Source organism: Pezoporus wallicus, unplaced genomic scaffold, assembly GCF_028554395.1.
Source record: "Pezoporus wallicus isolate ANWC-B61680 ecotype Strahan unplaced genomic scaffold, APGP_CSIRO_Pwel_v1 scaffold_7107, whole genome shotgun sequence".
NCBI lineage: Eukaryota > Metazoa > Chordata > Aves > Psittaciformes > Psittacidae > Pezoporus > Pezoporus wallicus.
In genome coordinates this window covers 7923418-7948456 of record NW_026642114.1, presented here as the reverse complement: position 1 = coordinate 7948456, position 25039 = coordinate 7923418, and the positions used below count along the sequence as shown (strand labels likewise).

General features: G+C 61.0%; 2 protein-coding genes across 5 annotated transcripts; both read left to right on the top strand.

Moving 5' to 3' along the window:
• The first annotated feature begins 503 nt into the window (after positions 1–503).
• SLC12A9 (solute carrier family 12 member 9) lies at positions 504–16947 on the top strand. 3 transcript variants are annotated; one of them, XM_057427125.1, is made up of 14 exons: positions 504–698; positions 2935–3069; positions 3242–3379; positions 3597–3896; positions 4120–4227; positions 4341–4452; positions 4545–4702; positions 4967–5049; positions 5188–5312; positions 6644–6836; positions 7027–7201; positions 8038–8184; positions 8626–9434; positions 16829–16947. In XM_057427125.1, exons 1-14 carry the CDS (start codon positions 515–517, stop codon positions 16928–16930), a joined length of 2769 nt encoding a protein of 922 aa, XP_057283108.1. In that variant the 5' UTR covers positions 504–514; the 3' UTR covers positions 16931–16947. The 3 variants fall into 3 exon arrangements, with proteins under 3 accessions (XP_057283108.1, XP_057283106.1, XP_057283107.1); XM_057427123.1 differs by lacking the exon at positions 16829–16947 and having other exon boundaries at positions 8626–10847; XM_057427124.1 differs by lacking the exons at positions 3597–3896; positions 16829–16947 and having other exon boundaries at positions 8626–10847.
• Positions 16947–24837, top strand: ECEL1 (endothelin converting enzyme like 1). Of its 2 annotated transcripts, XM_057427126.1 has the most exons (17): positions 16947–17718; positions 19382–19450; positions 19609–19719; positions 20256–20348; positions 20563–20687; positions 21091–21313; positions 21450–21548; positions 21648–21722; positions 22180–22283; positions 22480–22538; positions 22704–22755; positions 22861–22928; positions 23022–23146; positions 23409–23474; positions 23664–23759; positions 24289–24365; positions 24614–24837. In XM_057427126.1, exons 1-17 carry the CDS (start codon positions 16975–16977, stop codon positions 24711–24713), a joined length of 2286 nt encoding a protein of 761 aa, XP_057283109.1. In that variant the 5' UTR covers positions 16947–16974; the 3' UTR covers positions 24714–24837. The 2 variants fall into 2 exon arrangements, with proteins under 2 accessions (XP_057283109.1, XP_057283110.1); XM_057427127.1 differs by lacking the exon at positions 23409–23474.
• Positions 24838–25039: the final 202 nt, after the last annotated feature.

Here is a 25039-nt window from a genome sequence, read left to right as displayed (position 1 = left end):
GGAAGGGGCACAGAGAGAGGGGTGCAGTACCGGCGTCCCTTGTGGTGACCGGGGGCAGCTTGGGGGTGCCGAGGTCGGTGCCGGGGTGCTGGTTGCTGGAGGGTCAGGGCAGGGGGCGTGTGACGATTCAGGGGAGCGGGGTCCGGTTTTGGGAGGGGTAGGGCGCGTCAATGCCGGTTACCGGGAGTGAGAAGACCACGGGAGGGCGGGGGGTTAGGGGGATTCGGGATGGAGGGTAGCGGTGGGGGTCACGAGGGGTGTTGGGGTGGGCCACCACTATGGGGGTACATCGAGGGCCAGGGGCCGTGATAGGGATGGGCGGCTGCCGGCGGGGCCAAAGAGGGGGCGGGGCCTAACCAACGGGGCGGGCCCGGAGGCGTTGCCTATTCCGGAGGCCACGGGCGTGGTCAGCTGAGAGGGGCGGGACACGGCGGGTCTGGCCCGGGTCGGCAGGCGGGGCTGGCGGGGCAGCGGCCGGCCCGGCATCGGGTGCGTTTCGAGGCCGTGCCAGGCCATGGCGAGCTCGGAGCGGAGCGCGCTGCTGACGTACCGCCTGTGCGGCGCCTCGGGCGAGGAGGAGCGGGGCCGGGAGCGTGGCCGGGCCGCCGCCCCCGCTCACCGCAAGCTGCCCACCTTCCTGGGCGTTGTGGTACCCACGCTCCTCTCCATGTTCAGCGTCGTCCTCTTCCTGCGCCTCGGTGAGTGCCGCCGCCCGCCGGACCCCTCCCGACCGCGGCCCGAGGTCCCCCGAGACTCACCAGCCCTGCCTGGTACCCCCAGGGGCCCCGTGTCCTCCCGGGCTCTCCTCTCCTTCCCACAGCCTCCCTGCTCATTACGAGCCCCACAGTCTGGAGTCCCAGTATCCTCTTTTTGCCCTCTCCGTTTGTCCCCAGACTCTCAATCTGACGTCCCAGTGTTCACTCCAGTGTCCTCCCAGTGCCTTCTCCTACTCCCACAGCCTGGAGCCCCAGTGCCCTCTCCTGCCCTCCAGTCTGGAGCCCCAGTGCCCTCTCCTGCCCCCCACTCTGGAGTCCAAGTGCTCTCTCAGTTCTCTCCCAGGCTGGGATCCTGATGCTGTGTGTCTCCTCCTGACCCCTCCAGTCTGGGGCCCCAGGGCTCATGCTGCACCTGCAGGATGGGAACCTAGTTAGGGACCTCAGTGCCCCCAGTAAGGGACCCTGGTCTGGAGCCCTAGTGTCTCTGGGGCAGGACTTCTGAGCCTTCCCAGTGCCTTCCCTAAACAAGATTCTGGTGCCCTTGTGTCCCCCCTTACCCAGTGCTGAGACCCCACTGCTCTCAAAGCATCAGCCAATGCCGAGCTACAGCACTCCAGTACAGCACCCCAGTTCTCTCCCACATCCTACATGGTGTCCCGAGGGCAGGACTTGACCCTAGTGTCTCCCATTGGGCACCCAGCTGCCCCCTCCTCTGTGCTGTTCAAAGGGCATGGATTTGATCTCAGTCTGCTCCCACTTTAGGTTGTGAGTCTGTTACTGGGCAATCTGGAAGAGCTAGGGGGTAGGGTGGGCATGAGCTCGAGGAGGTGGCAGACTTCTGGGGGGTCCTAGGAGGGGGGAGATGCCCCAGCCTGTTCTGGGGCAGAAAGAGGCCTAGGGCAGCCAGCATCTGGGAACAGGGAAGGCTTTTCCTCTTTCACTTTCTGCCCACAGAGAGCCCAAGGGTGGAAGGTGGCTGCATGCCTGGGGGGCCCTTGAGCCCCTTCCCCTGCCTGGGGGACCCACTTTGATGCGGGCTGTGAGCACAGCTCTCCCCTGCCATCACTCACCCCATTTCGGCTCCCCTGCTGGGGTCCTCGCACAGGCCCTGACCTCCCTGCCCTGCAGGGGGTGCCGGGACCCCCCTCCCTGGGGTGCATTATTCCGGGCGGCCGAGGAGCCGGAAGGGAAGTGTAGGGAGGAGGGGGAGGGGAGTTGCCAGGAAGAGGAACTGTCCCACCGTGGGGGGTCCGTGGTTCCCCCACAGCGTCTTGCTTCCCATGCCTCAGACATCCCCCGGATCTCCATGGCGAGCAGCTCCTCCTGCTTACCTCAGCACTGCTTTCTTTCGGGACACCCTTTTACTTCCTCCGCGCCCTCTCCCTCTCCTCCCCGTCTGCTGTCCCGCTTTTGGCGCTCGGGCACCCTCCAGCCCTCTGGGGGGTCACAGAGTGTGCCTCCAAACGCACCCTGTCTCCCTGAGGGCTCCTTGCAGTGCCCGTGCCGCGGCACCCCCCTCGCCTCCCTGCGGGCATGGCTGCGGCCTGGCTTGTGGCTGAGATAGGGCATCTCCCTGCAGCCGCGGGCCGCCTCTTCCTGCCCGCAGCGCCGCCGGCTGCGCTCGCCTCCCGTCACCCCGGCAGGGCCGCGGGGGCTCTGGGTGCCCCATCCCCGGGGGCACACACACCGCGGGGGGGGGGGGAGGAGTTGCACTGTATGACGGGGATGCCCCGAGGCTGTTCTGCTTCCTGCTTTGTAGCAGGCAGGCAGGACGGCAACACGAACCCGGTGGAGTGTCCATCAGCTCCTGGTGCCCGAGCTGGGATGTAAGGCACCTCCTACCCGCTGAGGGTGGCAGCAGGGCATGGGGGTCCCGGCACCCCCAGCAGTGCCCTGGGGCCAGGTGGACAGTAGACCTCCCCTGCCCTGTTTGCTTTTTGATTGTGCCCCTCTGAGCTGCCCACGCCCAGGGCACTCCTGGGCCTGATCCTGGCATGGGAGGAGGGTGGAGATGTCCTGAAGTGAGAGCACCAGCTGGGTGGAGATATACCCATCCTGGCAGGGAAGGAAGTGGCATGTCTGGGGGGAGTTGTGGGCACAAGGATGGGAGCAGCCTGTCTGCCTCAGTGGAGTGAGCTCTGGCTATCTGCAGGACCCTGTCCTAGCAGTGGTCCATACCCAGCTAAAGGGCTCATTTGCCTCTCCCTATCATTGGCAGGGTTCGTGGTGGGCCATGCTGGGTTATACCAAGCCCTGGCCATGTTCGCAGTGGCATACTTCATCATCGGTATGACAGTGCTGTCTGTGTGTGCCATTGCCACCAACGGGGCTCTGGATGCCGGAGGAGCCTACTGTATCCTTTGCTGCGGTTGCTGCTGGGGCAGAGAATGTGTGCCATAATTGTGTGACCACTCAGCGGCCTTGGGGTGCCACACTGGGGCTGGGACCTCCTTGTCCTGGGAGGGAGGAGTGGGAGCCCCCACTGGTGGTTTGGGCTGCTGACATCTTCCCTTGACTCAAGCAAGATATGATCAGCCGTGCCCTGGGCCCAGAGTTTGGGGGCAGCATCGGGATCATGTTTTTCCTGGCCAACGTGTGTGGCAGTGCCCTCTATGTGTTGGGGCTGGTGGAGGCACTGGTGGACAGCTTTGGAATCCCACTTGGTAAGTACCCTCATGTGTGGTGGCAGGGGACAGAGGGTGTCCCTTACCCAAGCAGCCCTAGTGCCCTGCCAGGCATGCCAAGCCCTATGACTGGTGTAGCCAGCACAGCTTACCCAGCCCTCTGGTTAGTGCCTGTCAAGCCTGGCACAGCAGTGATGCTATTTGCTCCAGTGATACCCCCTCCAAGCCTCACTGATCCTGGCTTGTCTCTCCCCAGGGCAAAAAGTAGGCACTGGCATCCATGTCCTGCCCCAGAGCTACTGGTATGAGCTGCTCTATGGTACCGTGCTGCTGGCCCTTTGCCTCCTTGTGTGTCTTGTGGGTGCCTCCATCTACGCCAAGGCCACCTTCCTCATCTTTCTCATTGTTGCGGGTGTCCTGGGCACCATCCTTGTCAGCTTCTTTGCAACGCGGCCTCTCGGAGTACCAATCCACCTGCCCTACCTCAACGGCTCTAAGACTGAGAACGGCAACTTCACTGGGTTCTCCCTTGCCACCCTGCAAGACAACCTGGGGGGTGAGGAGAGGCTCCCCCCCCTGCATGCTGGACCCACTATGACACTGGCGTCTTCACATCTGAAGGGGCTTGCTGGAGGGTGGGGGGAGCTTGTGGGCACAAAGTAGATGCCATAGGGTAGGTTTTCCTATGGTTTATGTATGGGGACATTGAGGAGAGGGTATATGGTAGGGCTGTGCTGTCCTGGACAGCCCATCACAGCTTGCATCCGTGTGTTCTGCAGGTGGGTACGAGGTAGACTACACCACCGGGCAGAGGATGAGCTTCAGCTCTGTCTTTGCGGTGATGTTCAATGGCTGCACTGGCATCATGGCAGGCTCCAACATGTCAGGTATGGGCAGGGGGTGCTGGGCTGGGTGGCGGTGGGAGCAGGAGCTGAGGGTGGAGGAGAGCAAGGCGGGTGCTGTGCTAGTGGGTACTAATACTGCTTGCTCCTGCCCACAGGGGACCTGAAGCGCCCAAGCTACTCCATCCCACGGGGCACTATTTCCGCTGTGCTTTTCACCTACCTCGTCTACAATCTGCTGGCTTTCCTCATGTGTGCCACCTGCAACAGGTATGGCCACCTGTCCCCTTGCCAGGGCCATTAGTGCCAGGCACGGTGGCCTGAGCCAAAGCACGTGCCAGTGTGTCCATGTCCCTCTCCAGGATCCTCCTGCAGAAAGACTATGGCTTCTTGCGTGACATCAGTATCTTCCCGCCCCTGGTAACCGTGGGTATCTACGCTGCCACCCTCTCTGCAGCCATGAGCAACCTCATCGGAGCATCCCGCATCCTCTATGCCCTGGCCCGAGATGATCTCTTTGGTGAGTGCCTGGAGTGTGTTGGCACCTGCCAGAGCGCACCAGGCAGATTGTCCCTGCTTGGGGCCAGCCCTGGCACCAGGGTATCCCCTTCCTGGTGTGGGGGTGATACTTTGGGAATTGGCATGTGACCAGCTGGGTCACCTGCGGGCCCTGGTGTTTGCCCCCTCCTCAGCACCCAGGGTGGGGACAGGACTCCTGGCTGGTGGCTGAGCCTGTTGGTGCCCACTGGTGTGCCCCAGCCCAACCTCCCTCCTCTGCCTGCAGGCCGGGCGCTAGTGCTGGCCAAGAAGACCTCTGCTAGTGGGAACCCAGTGATGGCCGTGATCCTCTCCTGGCTGGTGGTGCAGGTGAGTTTGCTAGCGATGCTCCTTTCCCAGCCTTGCTGGATGAAGGTGGTTTGGCACTTGGGCTGGGCATTGTGGAGCTTGGCACATGCCATCCTGGGGGATGCATTCACCCTGTGCCTCCTCCTGTGCTCTCTGCAGCTGGTGCTCTTCTCTGGGAAGCTCAACACTATCGCAGGGGTTGTAACCACCTTCTTCCTCCTGGTTTATGCCACCATCAACCTGGCCTGCCTGGCACTTGAGTGGGCATCGGCCCCCAACTTCAGGTACCCACTGGCACAAGGGAGGGAGGCTGTGCCAATATGCTGGATAGTCACCCATTCATCCATCCATCTGTGCTTCTGCTGTCCCTGTGCCTGCTGCCCCTCTGTCAGGAAAGATGCTGAGTACCCCTCTCTTGGGCATTCAAGGGGGCAGGAAGACCCCCATCCCTGGGGAGGAAGAAGGAGACAGGTCCCCTCATGGCACTGGCTTGGCATAGTCTCATGCACTGGCACTGCTTTGCTGAGTGGGTACAGATAAATCCAACTCCACTGGGTACCACCCGCCCCCTCCCCATAGGCTGTCTGAGGTAAGTTATAGCCTATGCCTGCCCGGCATCCCCTGGGCAGTTTGCCAAGTGGTGATGGAGCCCACTTTCCATTAGTGCTAATTAAACTAAGGGAGAAGGAGGGAGGAAGGAGGGGGATCCTGGGTGGGGGGAGGAGAAAATATCTTCCAGGAAGGAGAACTATGAAGGAGGATTGTGGGCAGCCCCAGCCTGGGGTGCAGAATGCTGGGTACTCTCGTGGAGGGCTGGCCTGGCAGGGCTGCCCAACTCTGGGAGTGGGGGGGGGGGGGGGTGTGGGGAGCCTCATCTCACTCCTGTGTGATGCCACTGCCCTCAGTGCAAGGTGTTGTGACTCCAAAGCAGGGGGAGTCCTGCAGGTGTTACAGAGGCAGTGCCCAAACATGGCTGGGTGGCACTGCCTGGGGTCCCCCAGAGTGCCCCCTTCCCAAGGGAGGGCTGGTATCTGTGCCACGCTGAGGGGCTGGGACTTGCCCCCCATAGCTGCTGGGCATGAATGGAGCAGGATTGGTGCCTGAAGGAAGGCTCGTGGGGTAGGTGGGAACAGTCCCATCACCCACCCAATGTGTGGTGCCCCCCCTGCCCCGAGGTCTCCATCAAGCGCAGCGGAAAAGGATTTTAATTAGCTTTCAGGGAAAACAACAATTAGAGAAAATAACAGCTTCTTGCTTCTTCACCTCCTCCTCATTGTGCCAGGCTGAGCAGACACCGCAACCACTGGCATTGCTGCACACTGCCCAACACTGGCTGGTCCCCTGGGTGTGCCAGGGCAGCACCAGCCCTCTAACCAGTGTTAGCCCTGTTTGCCATGGGCTAGCAGCAAGGGGCTGCCTAGTGCCCTAGGAGGTACTATTTCCTTCTGTGCCCTCTTGTGCAGGCATCTGGGATGCCTGACATGCACTGGGCTGGCACAGAGGGGTTCACTGGATTAGCTGGTGTGGCATCTTGGCATAGTCGCCCATGCTGTGCCTGCCCTGCAGGCAGCATGGGAACCATATGATAGCAGGTGTCCCCTTCTCCCTGCTCCAGGCCCACCTTCCGGTACTTCACCTGGCACACGTGCCTGCTGGGCATTGCGGGCTGCTGTGTCATGATGTTCATCATCAGCCCTGTGTCAGCCTCAGCAAGCCTGGGCTTTCTCCTCCTGCTTCTCCTTGCACTCCACTACCTCTCGCCCAGCAGCACATGGGGCTACATCAGCCAGGCCCTCATCTTCCACCAGGTGAGCTCTGTCCTCAACTCCAGCTCCTCCACACTGTGATCCTAATGGAGTGGAGAGCTGGTGACCACAAGCTGGTGTCACCGTGACAGCTCTGTCCTGGGCAGTGTGTTCTTGGGGCTGGCATTCCCATGGGGTGGTTCATTGAAAGAAGGAGGTTTCCTTACCTGCTGCCCTCCCTTCCTTTATCCAGGTGCGGAAGTACCTGCTGATGCTGGATGTGCGGAAGGACCACGTCAAGTTCTGGCGCCCACAGATGCTGCTGATGGTGCAGAACCCACGTGGCAGTGCCCGGCTCATTGACTTTGTTAATGACCTCAAGAAGAGTGGCCTTTATGTCCTGGGCCATGTCGAGCTGCAGGACTTGGGTGAGGGTTTTCACTGTCCCTAGCACTGGTGGCCTCTGTCCCTTGCTGTGGTGCCAGGGGGCTCTTGGAGTCCTTGGGATGACTGAGGGGGCAGGCTGGGCATAGCAAAGGGAATGTCTGCATTTTGGGCAAAGGTGTTGCACTTTGGGCTTGGCTTGGTGTGGGAGATGTAAGTAGATTGTGTCTGTCCCCTGGCTCCTGTGCACAGTGTGTGCTTGTAAATGCGTGCCACAAGCTTGTGCATGTTTGTGCTCAAGTATCCATCCCTACATGGGGCTCCTGCGTGCGTCAGTGCTGGTATGCACATGTGGCACATCCCACCCAGGCTCCTCTGGGCTCCTGTGCAGCATGGTCCTTTGACGCAGGTCAATGCCTGCATGCATGTGGGTACAGATGGCACAGCTTTATGCATGTATATGCCTGTGTCCATCCTCGCCTCATGCCCGCCACTGTGTGTCCACGTGTTTCAGGCATGTTTGCATCCTGGTGTGTGTTGTTTTGCACACATGTACTACCTGGCACACGCCATGGCTGTCCCCATCCTTGCCCCAGCTGATGCATGGGCTCTGCTCCCCTCCCTGCCGCTGTTGCCATGGTGATTAATGGCCTGAAATTGGGGAGGAGGGATGGGACTGCCTGGGTATTTTCTATATATTTACGTATAATTTCATCTCTCTGGCTGGAAGCACCTGCTTCCACCCTCCCCATCTTGTGCATGCTGGGATGGGCACAGAGGTTACCACTGGTTTTGCAGGGGGAGTGCTGCGGGGTGCCCGAGGGGTACCTGGCCCCAGAGGGGTACCCTACCCCTGATGCTGTTCTTGCTTCCCACCCAGACATGCTGCCTTCAGACCCACTGCAGCCCCAGCAGGACTCATGGCTGACCTTGGTGGACAAGCTGAATGTCAAGGCCTTTGTCAGCCTCACCCTTGCACCCTCGGTGCGGCACGGTGTCCGGCAGCTCCTCTTCACCTCTGGCCTTGGTGAGTGGCACCTGGGCTGGGTATGGGTGAGGGTCCACCTTGCTGCCCCTGCAGGGTGATGAATGCCAAGGGGTTTGGAGGCACTTGGACATGCAATGCCAAATCCAAGTTGGGTCTTGAAGGCATCAGAGGTGAGCAATGCTGAGGTGAAGTTGGGTATTGGAGACATCTGTGTTGGCAATGTTGAGAGGCTTGAAGACATGTGGATGGGCAATGGCAGGGGGGTTGGAAGCACCCATTGGGAGCAGTGCCAAAGCCAGGTTGGAGCTTGGAGAGGAGATATGTGGGTAACGCCAAAGCTAAGCTGGGGCTTGGAGGTATCTGTGCATGTGATCCTGAGGGGTCTGGAATCACCAGGGTGAGCAATGTCAAAGCCAAGCTGCAGCTCATGGGTACCCGCAATGCCTCTGCTCAGCCAGGACAATGTGGTCTTTCTGGTAGGTGGGATGCGCCCCAACACCTTGGTGCTGGGCTTCTATGATGATGCAGCACCGCAGGACGGTCTAACCCAGCACCCTGCCTTCACCAGCACCCGTGAGGAGATCCCCCTGGGCTTCCCCCCACTGCGGGCACCTGCTGCTCCCAAGCTGCTCTCAGCCCGGGAGTACGTGGGCATCGTGGCTGATGCCCTGAAGATGCTTCGCAATGTCCTGCTGGCCCGGCAGCTGGAGAGCCTGGACAAGGCCCAGGAGCTGCGCCGGGCTGCCAGTCCCTCACCTGCCATCCACGTGTGGCCCGTCAACCTGCTGCGGCCTGACAGTGCCCGCTATGCCGACACCTGCAGCCTGTTCCTGCTGCAGATGGCCTGCGTCCTCAACATGGCGCGGGCCTGGCGGCGCGCGCGCCTCCGCCTCTTCCTCTGTGTGGAGGCGGGTACCATGCCCCATGCCCAGGAGGAGAAGCTGCGCCAGCTCCTCAAGGACTTGCGCATCCAGGCCCAGATCCAGCTGGTGCCCTGGGATGCTGTCACCCGCCTGCACTGGCAAACCTGCCGGGGACCCCCGGGAGGGCCTGCCGGGGCGACAGAGGAGGAGAAGGAAGAGACCATGAACTTCCCAGCCAACACCACCCAAGTGTCAGATGAGTATGTGTGTGCTGCCAACAAACTCATCCTGGAGCAAAGCCCCGCGCCGGTCGTGCGCTTCCTCTACCTGCCACGGCCACCCGCCGACACCAGCCTCTACCCACTGTACCTGCACCAGCTGGAGCTGCTCACCCGTGGGCTGGGCCCCACAGTGCTGGTGCATGGGGTGAGTGCCGTCACCAGTACCCAGCTCTAGATCACCTCCCAGGTCCCCCCCCAGCTCTCTTCACCCTCCTTTGCCCAGTGCCTTTAGCAGCCTGAGCCCAGGGCTGTCCCCAGCCCCAGTACCCCCACCATGGTGGGCAGGGGGCTCTGTGCCTCATGCTGGGGGTGGGTTATTTTTTGGGGGTGTCTCCTGCAGAGGATGAAAGCTGCCCTGGCGGAATCCAGGCACAGCCCTGACGCAGGCCAGGCAGCGCGGTGCATTCACGGTGCCTTTTCTTTGGGGTGGTGGTGGGCGATAGTGGGGTCCCAGGGGGTGCCAAGCACTGGGTGCCCCAGTTTGCTGGGAGCTCCTTGCTCATATCATGTACCTCCTTCCCCATGCTTCCCCACTCCTGCAACCCCCAGCCTCTCCTCCGCCAGCTCCTCCAGGCACTCAGCCAGCAGTGGGGATTGATTAAAGGCAGCCTCGACCTTGGTGCCCCAGCTCCTCGCCATCCTCCCTGCCTTTCATTAGGAAAAATTAAATGGAAAGGGGTGGGGGAGGGGAGCCCGCATGCCTGGATTCCCTGTGTGCAGCTGGGAAGCGGGGGGAGCAGCTGGGTGCTGGCCCTAATGGCTATGAAGTATGGCACCCCATATCTTGCTCGGCATCCCCTGTGCTGCTGGGTGGGGGGGACCCAGGTGTTTCAATCTGTAGAGCCCCCCTCAAGGGGTCTGAACTCCTGGTCCTGGCAATGAGGGAGAAAAAGATTGTCCAGGAGGGAGCCTCATCTAAGCCCTGCATCCCCTAGCCTTGTTCTGTGACCTGTTTCATGGGGCATTGCCGTTTCCCCACACCCATCATGACCTGCACAGGGAAGCTGCCCTTTCTGCCTGCCCCCCCTCTTATTGATTAGAGGAGGACAGGAAATTGCCTGGGTACGGGACAATAAATCCATCGGGCGCTTGGCAGGCGGGCAGCGCGCCTGTGCACTGCCTGATGGATTGCTTCCTATTACCCCCCAGCACAGGGGGGGGTGCTCTTGGCCAGGCTGGCCTCCAGTGGTGGGGCTGCCTGTGCCAGCTCTCACCAAGCCTGGCGCTGCCACCTGGCAACTCTGCTCAGCTGGAGGGCTGGGAAAAATGCAGGTGGCTGGGTGCTGCTGGGTGGTGGTGGGAGGTTTGCTCTGCACGTTTTGCAGTGGGTTGTGCTCAGGTTTGTGCCCAAGTCCCCACCTCAGTGGGTGGCCAGGGGACTAGAGCTGGCTTTGCTCCCCCCAGCAGGAGGTGAGTGCCCCGGGTTGGGCACCACATAGCCTGCAGGGCTTATTTACAAGCAGGCGGGAGCTGGCACAGGGCAGCTGGGCACCAGCGGGACCCGACGGCCTATAATGTTAATTATCACCACGTAATTAAAAGCCCATAAAAAGCCTCACACTTCATTAAATTAAAGCTTCCCCACACTGTGCCGGCGGGCTCTAGCAGAGTTAACCTTGGCTGTGCCAGGCACCAGCTCCACCACAGCTGGCAACCTGCAGCTGGGGGTGTATGGGACCTGAGGCTGGGAGTATACAGCCCCCCAACAGTATTATAGTAGGGTGCAGCATTGCACGTGCATGGGCACCCCCCAACACCATTCATCACCCCTGAGCCTCCTGTGCCTGGGCATACATGGGGAGCACAGACAGCATGGCATGGACATACATGCGCATGCCACCCCTGCAGACACGCTGTCGCACACACTGGGGCTTGGGCAGGGTCTGACACAGGTGCATGCATACCCAGATGTGCCTGACCGGAAAAGGCAGCATCACACACCAGCACAACAGCTCTGGCACAGCAGCTCCAGCGCGGAACACCCACACAGCGCACACCTACGCAAACGACGTTTCTTCCTCCCGACAGACACGCAGGCAAACAGAGACACAAACCCTGCGGCTGCTCCAGGCTCCCACCCATTGCTGTGGGTGCTTGGGGAGGTGATGGGCTGCGGGGAGAACACCCATCTGTGCCTGCCTCCTTGTGCCTCAGTTTCCCCAAGGACTAGGCTGTACTGGGGATAAGAGGGAGCAGTGTGTGTGTGACCTCCAAAACCTCCTGGTACCTGGGTGCCGTGGCTCAGTGATGCTATGCTGAGGTCTGGAGGGTGTACAAAATGGGGGGTGGGCCCTGTCAGCACACAAGGAGGGGCATGTGTCTGTGGGGTGCATGTGTGTGTACCTGTTAAAGGAGCACGTGCCATGCTGAGGGCTATAGGCGTACAAAAGGGGGTGTGTGCATGGGCACAAGGGGTGGCTATACGTGCACATGCATTTGGGTGTGTATGTATCCACCCCTAGGCATGATGCTCTGATCCGCACACAGGCTGGAAGGTGAGGGGAGCCGGGGGAGAGCACACACCTGTGAGCACAGGCTATGCAAACTGGCACACGTGTGTGCCCAGCGCCCCAAGGCACTGCCACCGAGTGGGACTGTGGGGGGCAGGCTGGTGGGTGCCCGTGCCCCGGCCCCGTGGGGGTGGGCAGCCAGCAGGGCCTCGACTATTTCTTGGAAATTTCGCAGCATTCATTTCAGTGCAAATAAAAGCTGTCATTGCCGGAGAAATGATACTGATCGAGGTCTGAAAAGACAGCAAATTACCCGCCTGAAAATGCACCGCTGGAAAAAAATGCATATTAAACACACAAAAAGGCACTTTGCCATCAGCCGCGCTTCCCCCGCCGCTCCAGAATAACCACACTTTACATAATTCTCCCTCTCCACCTTCGAATTAATTTCGCAGACACAGGCAGAGGCAACCCTCTGACAATAGCAGAGGGGAGACGCAGCGGCGGCAGGGGGGAGCAGGGCTGGGGGCTGCTGGGGAGGGTCCTGGTTCTGAGCGGGGTGGGCAATGGGATGTCAGGGTTGGAGCTGAGGGGAGACTGAGGGGTTTGGGAGGGTTGGGTTGGTGGGTGAGGGTCGTGGTTTCTGGGTGGATTTGCCAAGCTGTGGGATGGAGTGCTCTCCTTCTTCACCCCCTGGGTGCTCAGGATGGGGGTCCTTTGGGGTGGGGTTTGCAGGGCAATGCTTGGGCTAAGTGTTTCCTACAAGGGACAGTCCCTCATCCCCTACCCCTGGGGTGAGCCTACCGTGTGCCCATCCCAGAACCTGGCATCCTTCCCGGAGGCAGGCAGGCCCTGGAGGCATGCATGCACCTAGCATGGCAGGGACCCCCATGTGCCCCTGTACCCCACTCTCCTACCCACACTGCAGAGCATGTGGGTGCACCCAAAGGACACTGCAAGGCCATGCTCTCTGCCCAGGTTGACACACCCAGACTAGCACCCGTCTATGAAACCTCCCAGGAACCTGATCCATGGGCATGAGGCCACTATGCCCAGCACCCAAGCACTCCCAAGGGGGAGCAGTGGGTGTAGTGGGGGGGTCAAGTGGAGGTGCTGGGGGATTCAGCTTTATGGGTGCTCAGCATCGAGGGGCTGGCAGAGGTGAAGGTGGGCGGCAGAGGTTCGCACCTCGCTGCTTTGCATTTTCAATGACAGACTCATGCCGGGTGCTCGGGAGAGTGGAAAAATCTTATTTGTCACCTGCTGGCGGTGCGCGGAGGCTCCCGCGCCGCGGCTAATCTCGGGGAAAATGAGGATGCTGGGGGGGGGTGGCCTGCGGGGCTGGCAGGGTTGAGTGGGGCTGGTGAGGTGGGTTCTACTCTGGGCCCTGCTCAGGGTTGGAGTCACGAGTAGCAGGGTGGGCAGGACCCCAGGGTTACACGAGTTCTGTGATCCCTGGGTGTATTGGCACTGTGGCACAGATCTTACCTGCTGGGGGTGCTGGGCAGTGCTTGTGGGCATGCGGAGCAAGTGCCCTATTCCCTCAGCCATGTCTGTAAAGGCACAACCTCGTCACCTTCCATCCTAGCTTCAGGAGCAGCTGCGTGATTCCCAGTGCCAGCTCCACAGGTTGGCACCTCTCACGCACCCTCTCAGGGTACTCAGTGGAGATTTTTGGGGGGAGCTGGCATCTGGAAACGGATGCTGTCATTGCCTGATGTCTACACATAAATGCCCATCCCACACCTGCCGTACCCTGGCTTGTTGAGATCCCAAATCCTGTGGGATGCTGCAGCACTCTGCGGCCAGCTCAGATTTATCCATTATTTTATATCCACACGCCTTTAATTTTTATAGCCCTGTTGGAGCAATACCAAGGGCTATTCATAATGCCAGCCCCTCCTCTCCTGTGTGCATCCATCATGCTCCCACCAAGATGCCAAGCAGTTCTTGGAGTTGTGTAAGCACAGGTGCAGGGTGGCCAGTGTGTGACACCCTCCAGCCAGCTCCCCAGTGAGCAGCAGTGTTGGGCAAGTCGTGCCCACCCGCCAATCAGCCTGGGTCCAGGTGTCCTTGCACCCCACTAGAGCTGGGCTGATTTGGGTGCCCAAGCTGGGAATGTCTGGTGCGATTCACAGAGCCCTTGTGCCCTGGTGTGCACCACAGGAAAACTTTGCTGCAACACCCAAGTATGTGTGTGTGAGCATGCATGGGTGTGCCAGAGTACATGTGCCTGTAATAGGAGCTGGATAGCAGTGCGTGTTTGAGCCTCTGTGTGTGAGGCACAACATGTGTGTCTGTACTGGTCATGTTGGTGTACATGTGGTCTACATGCGTGCCACTACCTGTGCATGTGATGTTGCCTGTCTCAATGCTGCTGTAGACAACTTGCCCAGGCTGTGTCCTGCACCCCAGCACAGAAGAGTGCAGCCTCAGTTGCCCAGGCAGTGAGGGTTGTGCTTGGGACCAGCCCAAGGGACAAGACAGTGGGTCCCACACCATTCAAGCCACCCATCCTGTGCCAAACAGGGCTCTTAACACCATGTGTAGCACAGCACCCAGTGTGTGCTGCCTGGGGCTCTCACTCCAGCACCCAGGACGTCCTAGGGCTGCCCCCCCAAGCTCCCAAAGCTGTGCAGGCATGAGGAGTGAGGGTGGCAGGGCACCCCAGAGTGTGGCAGGGCACCCCAGAGTCTGTCAGGCAGGATGGCTCTGTGGGGCTGGGGTATGTGGCCGCCGTGAGCAGTGGGAATTGCTGGGCTACAAATCTCCTTGCTGGGCCCCCCCGTGGCAGAGCAGCTCACGATATTTATGTTGGGGATTTATCTGCAATGCAGTTTAATATTCCCAGACCTTCTCGTGTGTGTGCGTATGTGTGTGTGAGTGCATGGCCCCCTCCCCATGCTACCTTGTGCCACCCCCATGCACACCTTCTCACCTGTGGACTCCCAGGTTTCATCTCCTACCCACCCACAGCCCTTTTCCCTTGCCTCCACCCTGGCAGGATGGGACTGCCCCCCCCCCAGGGTGCCCGGGCACGGTGGGGGCTGCTGAGCCGCCGGGATGCTCCTGGCACAGGCCACCGGCCGTGCCCACCCGAGCTCCCCCAGGGTGTCGGGCTGCCGGGTCGTTGCAGAGTGGTCCCCGGACAGGGTTGCCAGGTGGATTGGCACTGCCAGCCCTGTGCTAGCCCCCGCGGCGGGGGAGCCGGGGACCCCCCTGCCTTTCCTCCCCGCCGGCGGGGATGAGGTAAGGCTGGCGGGTGGCACAAGGCTGCTCTATTTGCATAATAATCTCGTTAATGGAGCCTGGCCTGCGGGAGAGCCGGGCTGGAGACACCACCCCCTCCCCGCCCCGCTGCCTCCCTCCGGCCCCGCCGCTCCGCCAGCAGCGGCGCGGGGCGCGGAGAGGAGCGGGGCTCGGAGCAGAGCGGAGCGCGGGGGAGTGCAGCCGGGCGGGCAACGCCGAGTCGCCCCGCCAGCAGCCCCGGCCAGCCTGCTGACATCCCCTGAACAAGCCGGTAAGCACCCCCCGAGCATCCCCCTAGCATCCCGGGCAGCGTCCCCGAGCATCCCGGGAGCATCCCCCAAGTGTCTCTGTGAGCAAGCGGTGAGCGACCCCCGAGCACCCGCGGACATCGCGGGCAGCATCCCGGGGAGCATCCCCTGGGCATCCCCCGAGCACCTCGGTGAGCACCTCTCGAGCAGCCCGGGGAGCACTCGCCGAGCCTGCCGGCGAGCACCACGAGAGCATCTCCCTAGCAAAACCTTGAGCATCCTCCCCGAGCACCACAGGCATCATCCCGGCGAGCACCTTCCGAGCATCCCCCAAGCACCCCGGCAGGCATCTCCCTAGCATCCCGGGTAGCATCCTCCAAGCATCCCGGACAGCATCCCCCGTGAATCCTGGGCAGCATTCGCTAGGCACCCCCGAGCATCCCACGAGCATACCTGGCGACATTCCGAGTAGCAACCCCCGAGCATCCCGGTCAGCCCCCGGTCCTCCCCGCCGTGCTGTGCTGCGCTGTGCCTGCTGCCGGCCCCTCAAACTTTCCGGAGGCAGCAGCTCCCCGGCGCCGGCACCATCGTGCTGTGGCGCCGGGGCACAACTTTGCCCGAGTTGCGGAGGCAGCAGGGGCTTCGGGGGCTGCCCGCGGGAAAACCGGCCACCTGCCGAGTGACAATTTTGTCCTCAGCCTGTTCTCTCCCACCTGCAAATCCAGATGCCATCCTGCACCGAGCAAGGCTTGGGGACTATATTTGAAGACCCCCCATAATCCATCTATGCCCCCACCCTCCTTTTCTATGGGCAAGCAGACAGACCCCTTTGTCCCCGACATGGCACCCCTGCCAGACACCCCTGCCCATTGGGCACCAACCAGCAGAAAGGGGTGGTGGTGGGGATGAAAATGCTGTGAGATGTCCATGGGGTCCAAGGCTCCCCCCAGAGTGGAATTAACTTTGCTCACACGTCATGCACCACACCACAATTTGACACAACGCAATGCAACACGGCACACCACGACCCAACCCAACACAATGCAACACTGTGCTCCATGGTGCAACTTGATGCAATCCAATGCAGGGCCACACAACCCGACCCAACCCACAGCACCCCAACCCAATGCCTTCCCCCCAGATTTTCCCAAAGCACCTCTTTCTAAGTTGCTCACCCCTCTCCTACCCCTCCCAGAGGGACTGGCAGACTTCATCTCCCCCCAGTGCCAGGAAGGGCTCTCATGGTGCAGTGTGAGGGTGGACTCACTGGATCACCCTGGGTATCCAACTGGTGTGGTGCTCTCCCTGGTGTCCTGAGTGGGTGTCGGGTGTATGGGATGGAGCTGTGCCAGGCGATGAAATCTACCTGGGATTGTGCAGACAGGACCCTGCCCTGTGACCAGAGGGTCTGGAAGAGAGGACAGCTATGGGGTAGAGCTGCCACCCAGCTCCTGGCACTGGAGCCAGCCCCAGTGCCACCAGCAGGGCACACAGGCAGGGATAGCAACACAGGCAGTGATGACGGCAAGAAGCAACCCCCCGGCTTTGCTCCTCCCAAACCCATCCTCAACCACCTCCTCTACCTTTTCCAGGAGCTTCCTGACTCACCCAGCCACCCTCCACCACCTCCCAATAGTGGGCATGGCTCCAGCATGAGCCGTGGGGTGCCTGAACCTGCCCACCTCCTGCCCTGAGACCCCTGCAGTCACGGTGCCTGAGGGAAGCTCCATCCCCAGCCATGGAGAAGACCTACTCGCTGACAGCCCACTATGATGAGTTTCAGGAGGTGAAGTATGTGAGCAAGTACCAGAGTGGCACCCTGCCTAATGGCTTCACCCTACAGCTGGGCACCGGGGCCAAGAAACGTCGTGGGGGGCTGCCGCGCTGGAGCCGCCGGGAGGTCTGCCTGCTCTCGGGGCTGGTGTTCGCCGCTGGGCTCTGTGTCATCTTGACGTGCATGTTAGTCCTCAAGTACCTGGCAGCTGAAGGGGACAGCTACTGCCTGGAGGGGTGTCAGGAGAAGAAGGCCTTCCTACGGGCATCCCGATTCCTCAGCGCCAACATGGATGCCACCATCGACCCCTGCCAGGACTTTTATTCCTTTGCCTGTGGTGGCTGGCTCCGGCGACACGGCATCCCGGAGGACAAGCTGGTGTACGGCACCATCGGGGCCATTGCAGAGCAGAACGAAGCCAAGCTGCAGGCGCTGCTGAGCCGCCCTGTGCGGCGCCGAGCCCCTGCCTCGGCCGAGAGGAAGGTCAAGGAGTTTTTCCGCTCATGCCTGGACCGAGCTGAGATTGACCGGCTGGGTCCGCGGCCCATGCTGGAGGTCATCGGGGAGTGTGGTGGCTGGGATGCCCCTCCGGGCCGTGGAGACATCAATGAGCTTCTCTACAAGACGCAGGGAGTCTACAGTGCTGCGGTGCTCTTCTCCCTTACTGTCAGCCTGGATGAGAGGAACACCTCCCGCTATGTCATCCGGGTGAGGGCACCCTGCCCCTCGGGCCGTCCCCGCCCCAGCCACCCCCCTGCTCCCATGACACCACTCTGGTGCCACTGTCCTTGTTGCAATGGCACTAGGCAGGTGCCCACTCTGTGGGCTTGCCCGCAGCAGATAGCCGGGCTGGTGACAGCCCCTGTCCCTGGAGACCCCCCCCCATCTCCCTACTGTGGAACCCCTGTGTCAGGCTGCCCCGGGGTGAGAGTGGCACCTCCAGGACCAGGGTTGAGGAAAAGGGCAGGGGGATGTACAGAGTGAGACAGTGTTGCCTGGTTGGGTGCTGGGAACAGCCCAGAGGGCACTATGGCTGGTAGCCAAGCCCCTCACCTTGGCGTTTTGGCTACCACCAACTGGTACTCAGGGGCCAAACCCTAAGCAACGATCGGATGCTTGCCAGCCCCACAGCACTGGAACAGGGTGCCAGCGCATTTTTTCATGTCTTTGTCAGCCTTCCCTGCTCCTGCCAGCCCCTGTCCCTCAACCTGCGGTGCGACCAGGGCTTTGTCTGGCTGGGCAAGCCACAAGCTGCTTTTGTGGGTGTGTGGTGGCGGGCATGGCGATGGGCATGGAGGACCATAGTGGGGGCACAGCAATGGCACAGTGGTGGGCATGGAGGGAATACGCGGGTGGGCACAGCAGGGACATGGTGGGAACATGGCGGAGGGCGGGCACGGTGGGGACGAGGTGCTTGGGATGGCAGGAGCAGCGGAGGGCTGCGGTCCCTGTGAGGCGGCGGGCTCCCTGCTCCCTGCAGGGCGGTGTGAGCAGGGCCGCGCTGCCGGGCCGCAGGTGTGTACACTAGGGGGAGCGAGTGTCCCAGAGAAAAGGTGCGGGTGTGCGCGGGGTGTGCCAGGGTGGGCCGGGGGAGGTGGGTGTGAGCCGGGGCAGGGGGTCGGGGCTTAGCTGGGGCGTTGTGTGAGGGCGTGATTGGGAGCGGATGTGCGATGGGATGTGTGAGGAGCCTGGAGAGGGTCTTTCATGTGTGCCGGAGGACTGTTTGTGCGGCAGTGCCTTTGTGAGAGGCCAAAGAGGGGAGGATTTGTGATGGGGAGGGGGAAAAGAAAGGGGAGAAAGGCTGGAGGTGTCTGTGAACGTGCAGAGCAGCGCTACAGCTGGTGGGATGGGACACAGGGGGTGAGCCAGAGAGAAAAGGGGAGGGTGCGTGTGTGTCTGTGTGTGTGTGCATTGGGTGGGGGGGTGCGTGTGTTAAACTAGATGATGCATGCGTAGCAGGGTGAGCATGCACAGGTGTCTGTTACGAGGGTGGAGTTACAGATACATGTGTGTGTACACATGTACGAGCATGTTCAGGTGTGTGTATGTGTTAAAGGCTGTGCCTGTGCCTGCAGGCCAGCAGCGTGTGTGAGTCTGGGTGTTGAAAGTGGGGGGGGGGGACACCCTGAAACAGGGCTCTGCCTTCTGCTCAGCACTCCCAGTCCATTTCATGCTGCCTGCTGCAGCTCCATCACCCTCTGGCAGGAGGGAAACTGGGGTACAGGACCTGTCCTTGCCCAAGGCTGACTCCTGGGCCACCAGGGGTCCTGGGGCACCAGGGGCACTCTGCAATATGGGGGAAGGTGAGGGGTGCCTTGATCAGCACAGCCCACCCCAGCTCACCCTCTGCCCCCCATCTCTCCCCTCCCAGATCGACCAGGATGGGCTAACTCTGCCTGAACGGACCCTCTATCTGGGGCAGGATGAGGAGAGTGAGAAGGTGAGGGTGCCATACCAATGCCCTAGGGACACCAGGAGAGGTACCAGCACCCAGCATTGGGTGGCAAACAAAGGGCACCCCACTGCCAGCAGTGCCAGGAGCTGGGGTGCCCTCAGGGCAGTGCAGGGTGGCACTCAGCATCCCTTCCCTCGGCACAGATCCTGGCTGCATACCGGGTGTTCATGGAGCGGTTGCTCACCCTCCTGGGGGCTGAGCACGTGGAGCAGAAGGCTCAGGAGATCCTGCAGCTGGAGCAGCACCTTGCCAATGTGAGGGGGGTGCCCATCCTGGGCTTTGGTGTGCCCCTGCCCAGACCTTGGGCACCCAGTCACAGATCATTGGGGATTTCCATACGTGGTCCTAAGGGACCCTATCCCAATCCCTTTGAAACCCTCATTTCCAGCCCTTGGGGACCTTCATGCCTGACCCTTGGGGATCGCATCCTCTTGAGGACCCTGTGACAGGGCCTCAGAGACCCCAGCCCCGACATCTTAAGAACCCCGAGTTCCAGCCCTTGGTGGTCCTCATGTCCAGTCCTTGTGAACCCACTCCAGGCCCTTGAGGCATCCATACCCAGCTCTTGGGACCCCAGTCTAGGTCCTGGGGGAGCCCTGTGCTCAGTCCTCAGGTACCCAAACTCCTTGGGGACCCTATGACCAGCCCCACTGTCAGCAGAAGGTTCCAAGGGCAAGGAGTCAGAAGGACTGTGGGTCAGTAGCCCTGCTAGTCCCAGAGCTGTGCCCCATCCCTGTGCCACTCACAAGGCAGGCAGTGGGATGGTGACAGCCATGTCCACCCCATGCAGATCACAGTGTCTGAGTATGACGATGTGAGGAGGGATGTCAGCAGCATGTACCACAAAGTGACCCTGGGTGAGCTGCAGCGTATCACCCCCACGGTGAGTACCTTTGGTGCCCAGCCTGCCACCCCATATCCCCATCTGTCCTGTGCCCCACAGATGCCCCCTGCTCCATGCCCTTGTTGCTTCCCCTGTCCAATAAATCCACTTGAGGATGATGAATCCACCCTGCACTTTTCTGGGTGGGAAGGGGAGGCTGGAAAACCTGGGGGTGGGGGTGTGTCCTTGTGCCTCCCTGACAGTGCCCTGGCAGCTCAAGTGGAAGCGCTTGCTGGACCGCATCTTCAATGACAACTTCTCAGAGGAGGAGGAGGTGGTGCTGCTGGCCACCGACTATATGCACAAGGTGTCTGACCTCATCCGCGTGACGCCCAGCAGGTGAGGGGGGCTGGCACCCCCTGTGCCCTGACACCTTCCCCATCCTGGCAGAGGGTTGGAAATTGAGGTGGGCACAGGGTAGCTGTGGCTGGTGCCATTGTCATCCCCCCCCCCCCCTTCTTGGGGAGGCCAGGCTTGGCAGTGGGGACCCTAGAAAGCTCCTGGGCAGAGTCACTGTCTTGAGTACTCTGGTCATGCCCAGCCACCCGCTGAGCCCTGCCATGCTAGAGGTCACCAGACCCATCACACAGCAGGGAGGGACATGGTGCCAGCCTGTTCCTGTTGCCCCCAGAGGCCATGGCCGCCTCCATGGCCTGCCTGGACCCTGGTGCATGCTCCCCACCCTCTCTGTGTGCCTGTGTGTGACTGGTGTGAGGGTCCTGATCTTGCCCCCCATCACCAGGATTCTTCACAACTACATGCTGTGGCGCATCGTGGTGGTGCTGAGTGAGCACCTCTCCACCCCCTTCCGCGATGCCATCCATGAGCTCTCCAAGGAGATGGAGGGCAACGAGAAGCAGCTTGAACCAGGCAAGGTCTGCCTGAGCCAGGCTAACAAGCACTTCGGCATGGCCCTGGGCGCCCTTTTCGTCGAGGAGCACTTCTCCTCCGCCAGCAAAGCCAAGGTAGGAGATACTGCCTCTGGATACAAAGCCACCACATCCCTCCTGTCACCTTGCCAAGCCCTACCTACTGAGGGCTGTCTGGTGGGGTGATGGGTAGTGAGGACAATGTGCCAGTGCCTGTGGTGACCCGCTGTAGGTACAGCAGCTGGTGGAGGACATTAAATACATCCTGGATCAGCGCATGGATGAGCTGGACTGGATGGATGAGGAAACACGGCGAGCAGCCAGAGCCAAGGTAGCAGCCCCCAGCATGGCCCTGTGCCTTTGCCCCCACCATGGCCCAGGGGCACATGGCATGGGGGCCTTTACTACCCCTCACTCACTTTGCCCACAGCTCCGGTACATGATGGTGATGATTGGGTACCCCGATTTCCTACTGAAACCAGAGGCCATCGACAAGGAGTATGAGGCAAGGGGTGGACTAGGGCGATGAGGGGTCATGGGCATGTGGAGCGGGGAGATTTTCTCCACATCTGCCTCAGAGTCTGTAGAGACCCCAAACAAGCCATCTCCTGGTAGCTGATTTTGCCCACCACTTGCATGGCCACAGGCACTTGGGCAGTGCCATACTGTCCCTGGGGTCTGGGATGATGTCTCCTTCTCCACGCCACACTCCCCAGAGCTCAGCTCTGTCCTCAGCAAGGGACACCAGCATGGTCCAGGAGCCCCATGGAGTTGACGGATATGCAGCTGACCATGGGGGCACAGAGCATGGGACATGAGGACATACTCACGCAGCCACATCCAACTCACGGCCACAACCCTACATCCTCTGTCCCCAAAGCTCATGGGAGTGGAAGGATACCCCAGCCCTGCTCCCATACCCTTGGGGTTGGCATTCTTCCTGACATGGCTGTGTCCCCCAGTTTGACGTGGATGAGAAGACCTACTTCAAGAACATCCTCAACAGCATTGCCTTCGGCATCAGGCTCTCGGTGAAGAAGATCCGGCAGGAGGTGGACAAGTCCGCGTGAGTATTCCCTTGCCCTGGAAAGCATGAGGGCACAGCATGGCTGGTCCCTATGCCCAGTTGTACCCCACAGGGTATAGGCAGGAGGGCACATGGCAAGCCAGGAATACCCCCCATGTCTGAGCTGCTCAAGGGGGTGGCATTTCCATGCCCAGCCGGGGCCCCTGCAGCCTGGCATCACTCTCTCTCCTTGCAGGTGGCTGCTGCCTCCCCAGGCGCTGAACGCGTATTACCTGCCCAACAAGAACCAGATGGGTGAGACATTGCCCAGCCCCTTGGGGTTCAGCTCCCCAGGCTGCTGAATTTGGGGAGGGCCTGGGGTGGTGGTGGCTATGGTGCAGGAGCCCCTGGCGCTGGGTGATGCTGTGGGTGGGTACAGGGCAAGGTACCCGTAACTGCAATGCTCTCCTGTGTCCCCAGTGTTCCCTGCTGGCATCCTGCAGCCCACCCTCTACGACCCTGAGTTCCCGCAGTGAGTATGGGGCTGGAGCATGGCTGGGGGTGCCAGGGCAGGGGATGGGGTCACTGCCATCCCTGCCAGCACTTCACCCTCTCACCTCTGCTCCCTGCCTGATAGGTCCCTGAACTATGGTGGGATCGGCACCATCATTGGGCACGAGCTGACCCATGGCTACGATGACTGGGGTGAGCACCCCCGCACTTCATGCCATGCGGGGCGTGGGCAGGCAGGACACCCGGGTCCCTTGCGGTTACCAGTAGTGGTGGTTGCCTCGGCAGGGGGACAGTATGACCGGCACGGGAACCTGGTGCACTGGTGGACAGAGCAGTCGTACAGCAAGTTCCTGAAGAAGGCACAGTGCATCGTAAACCTCTACGACAACTTCACTGTCTACAATCAGAGGGTGAGACCTCCCTTGCCCACCGGGCAATGCCCTGGCACACCCTGCCCCATGGCGGGCCCCTGCTGCTCCATCGCTGGGGCTGGGTGCCTGCAAGAGAGCAAGGCTCTGCCCTGAGACCCAGCAACTCATCACAAGTCAGCTGGGAAATTCCTCTGGACACCGGGTGGGAGCAACTGAGGCACAGTCTCGGTCTCAGGGTGGGGATGGGGGGGAAGCCTGGAGAGGGGGGTACCTCTGCTTACCCCATCGTCTCTCTTGGCAGGTGAATGGCAAACACACACTGGGGGAGAACATTGCTGACATGGGGGGGCTCAAACTCGCCTACTACGTAAGTGTCCCCCTCGAGGGGTGTCATGGCCCCGGCAGGGCCGTGGGGTGGCTGCTGATGGCATCACCCCTGCAGCAGGGAGTGGGCAAGATCTGGCTTGCTGATTGCTGGGAGGTTTGCATAGAGGCGATTCAGGGCAGGCCTGGGGGGATGCCCAGGCAGTGTTGAGGGCCACCCTCTGTTCTCCAGGCCTACCAGAAGTGGGTGCGGGAGCACGGCCCAGAGCACCCCCTGCACCACCTGAAATACACACACGACCAGCTCTTCTTCATTGCCTTTGCCCAGGTGAGCCCCTGCCCTTCCCACATGTGGCATGTACCGGTGGAACTGAGGGTGTCACCCTGTGTATGGCCAGTGGCCCAAAGGGACAGGGCGAGAGCCCTGAGGGGCCTGGTGCCCATGGTCAGGAGTTGGGCTCAGCTCCACCAGCAGGTCCTGGGCTCAGGGTATAAAGCTCAGCCCTGCAAGGATCACCCTGCATTGCCCCATTGTTCCTGCAGACCCTACATAATGAATACATGGCCTACTCATCACCTCCAGAGACCCCACAGTAACAAATGCATATGACTCCAAGCTTCTAGGAGACCCTACAGCCAGGCAGCTCACAATCCCAGGAGGCCCTACAGTAACAATCATGCCTCCATGCTCTTGCAACGCATCTATACCACACACACAGGCTCCCAGGAGACCCTACATTAACAGCTACAACCAGGGCATTGCTGCTCTAATACCCCAGCAGCATCTATTCCCTGGTGGGTGACGGAACCCAGGATGCCCCATCTGGCTCACCAGTGGGAACCTTTCTCCCCTGCAGAACTGGTGCATCAAGCGGCGATCCCAGTCCATCTACCTGCAGGTGCTGACAGACAAACATGCCCCAGAGCATTACAGGTACTGGTTGGCCCCAGAATGGAGGGGGGATAATGGTGGATGCCAACCTTCCCCATAGCTGGTGGTGCCAAGCAAAGTAGAGTGGGCACCCCTTGGAGTGCTGGCACCAGCAGGCTTTGGGTGGGCATACCTGGGCAAGGGGATGGGTGCTGCTGGGCTGAGCAGGTGCCCAACTGGGGCCCATGGCAGTGTGAGATGGGGGGGGGGGCATGGTGTGCCCAGCTTTGTGTTGCCTCCTCTCCTGGCAGGGTCCTGGGCAGTGTCTCTCAGTTTGAGGAGTTTGGACGTGTTTTCCACTGCCCCAAAAACTCACCCATGAACCCGGCGCACAAGTGCTCAGTGTGGTGAGGCCAATCCCCCCTCGAAGGCTGGCATCCCCCATCCCCATCCCTGCTGCAGTGCCACACTGTGCCTGCTCCACACCTCTGCACACCTCCTCCTCCTACTCTCCAGGCAAAGAGGGCACCCCTGGGTGACATGGAGGGTCATCCTCTGCCCCCAAAGATAGGCACCTGCCAGAGGGGTGGGGGCAGCATGGAGACATTTGGGGTGAGCATGAGCTCTTGTGTGGATGCAGCTGCCCCCTGCCCATCCCCTTCCTACCCCTGTGCCCTGCATACTATGGGGGTCCTGAGTCCTCACGGAGGAAGGAGGGAATGCCCAGACTCCTGTGT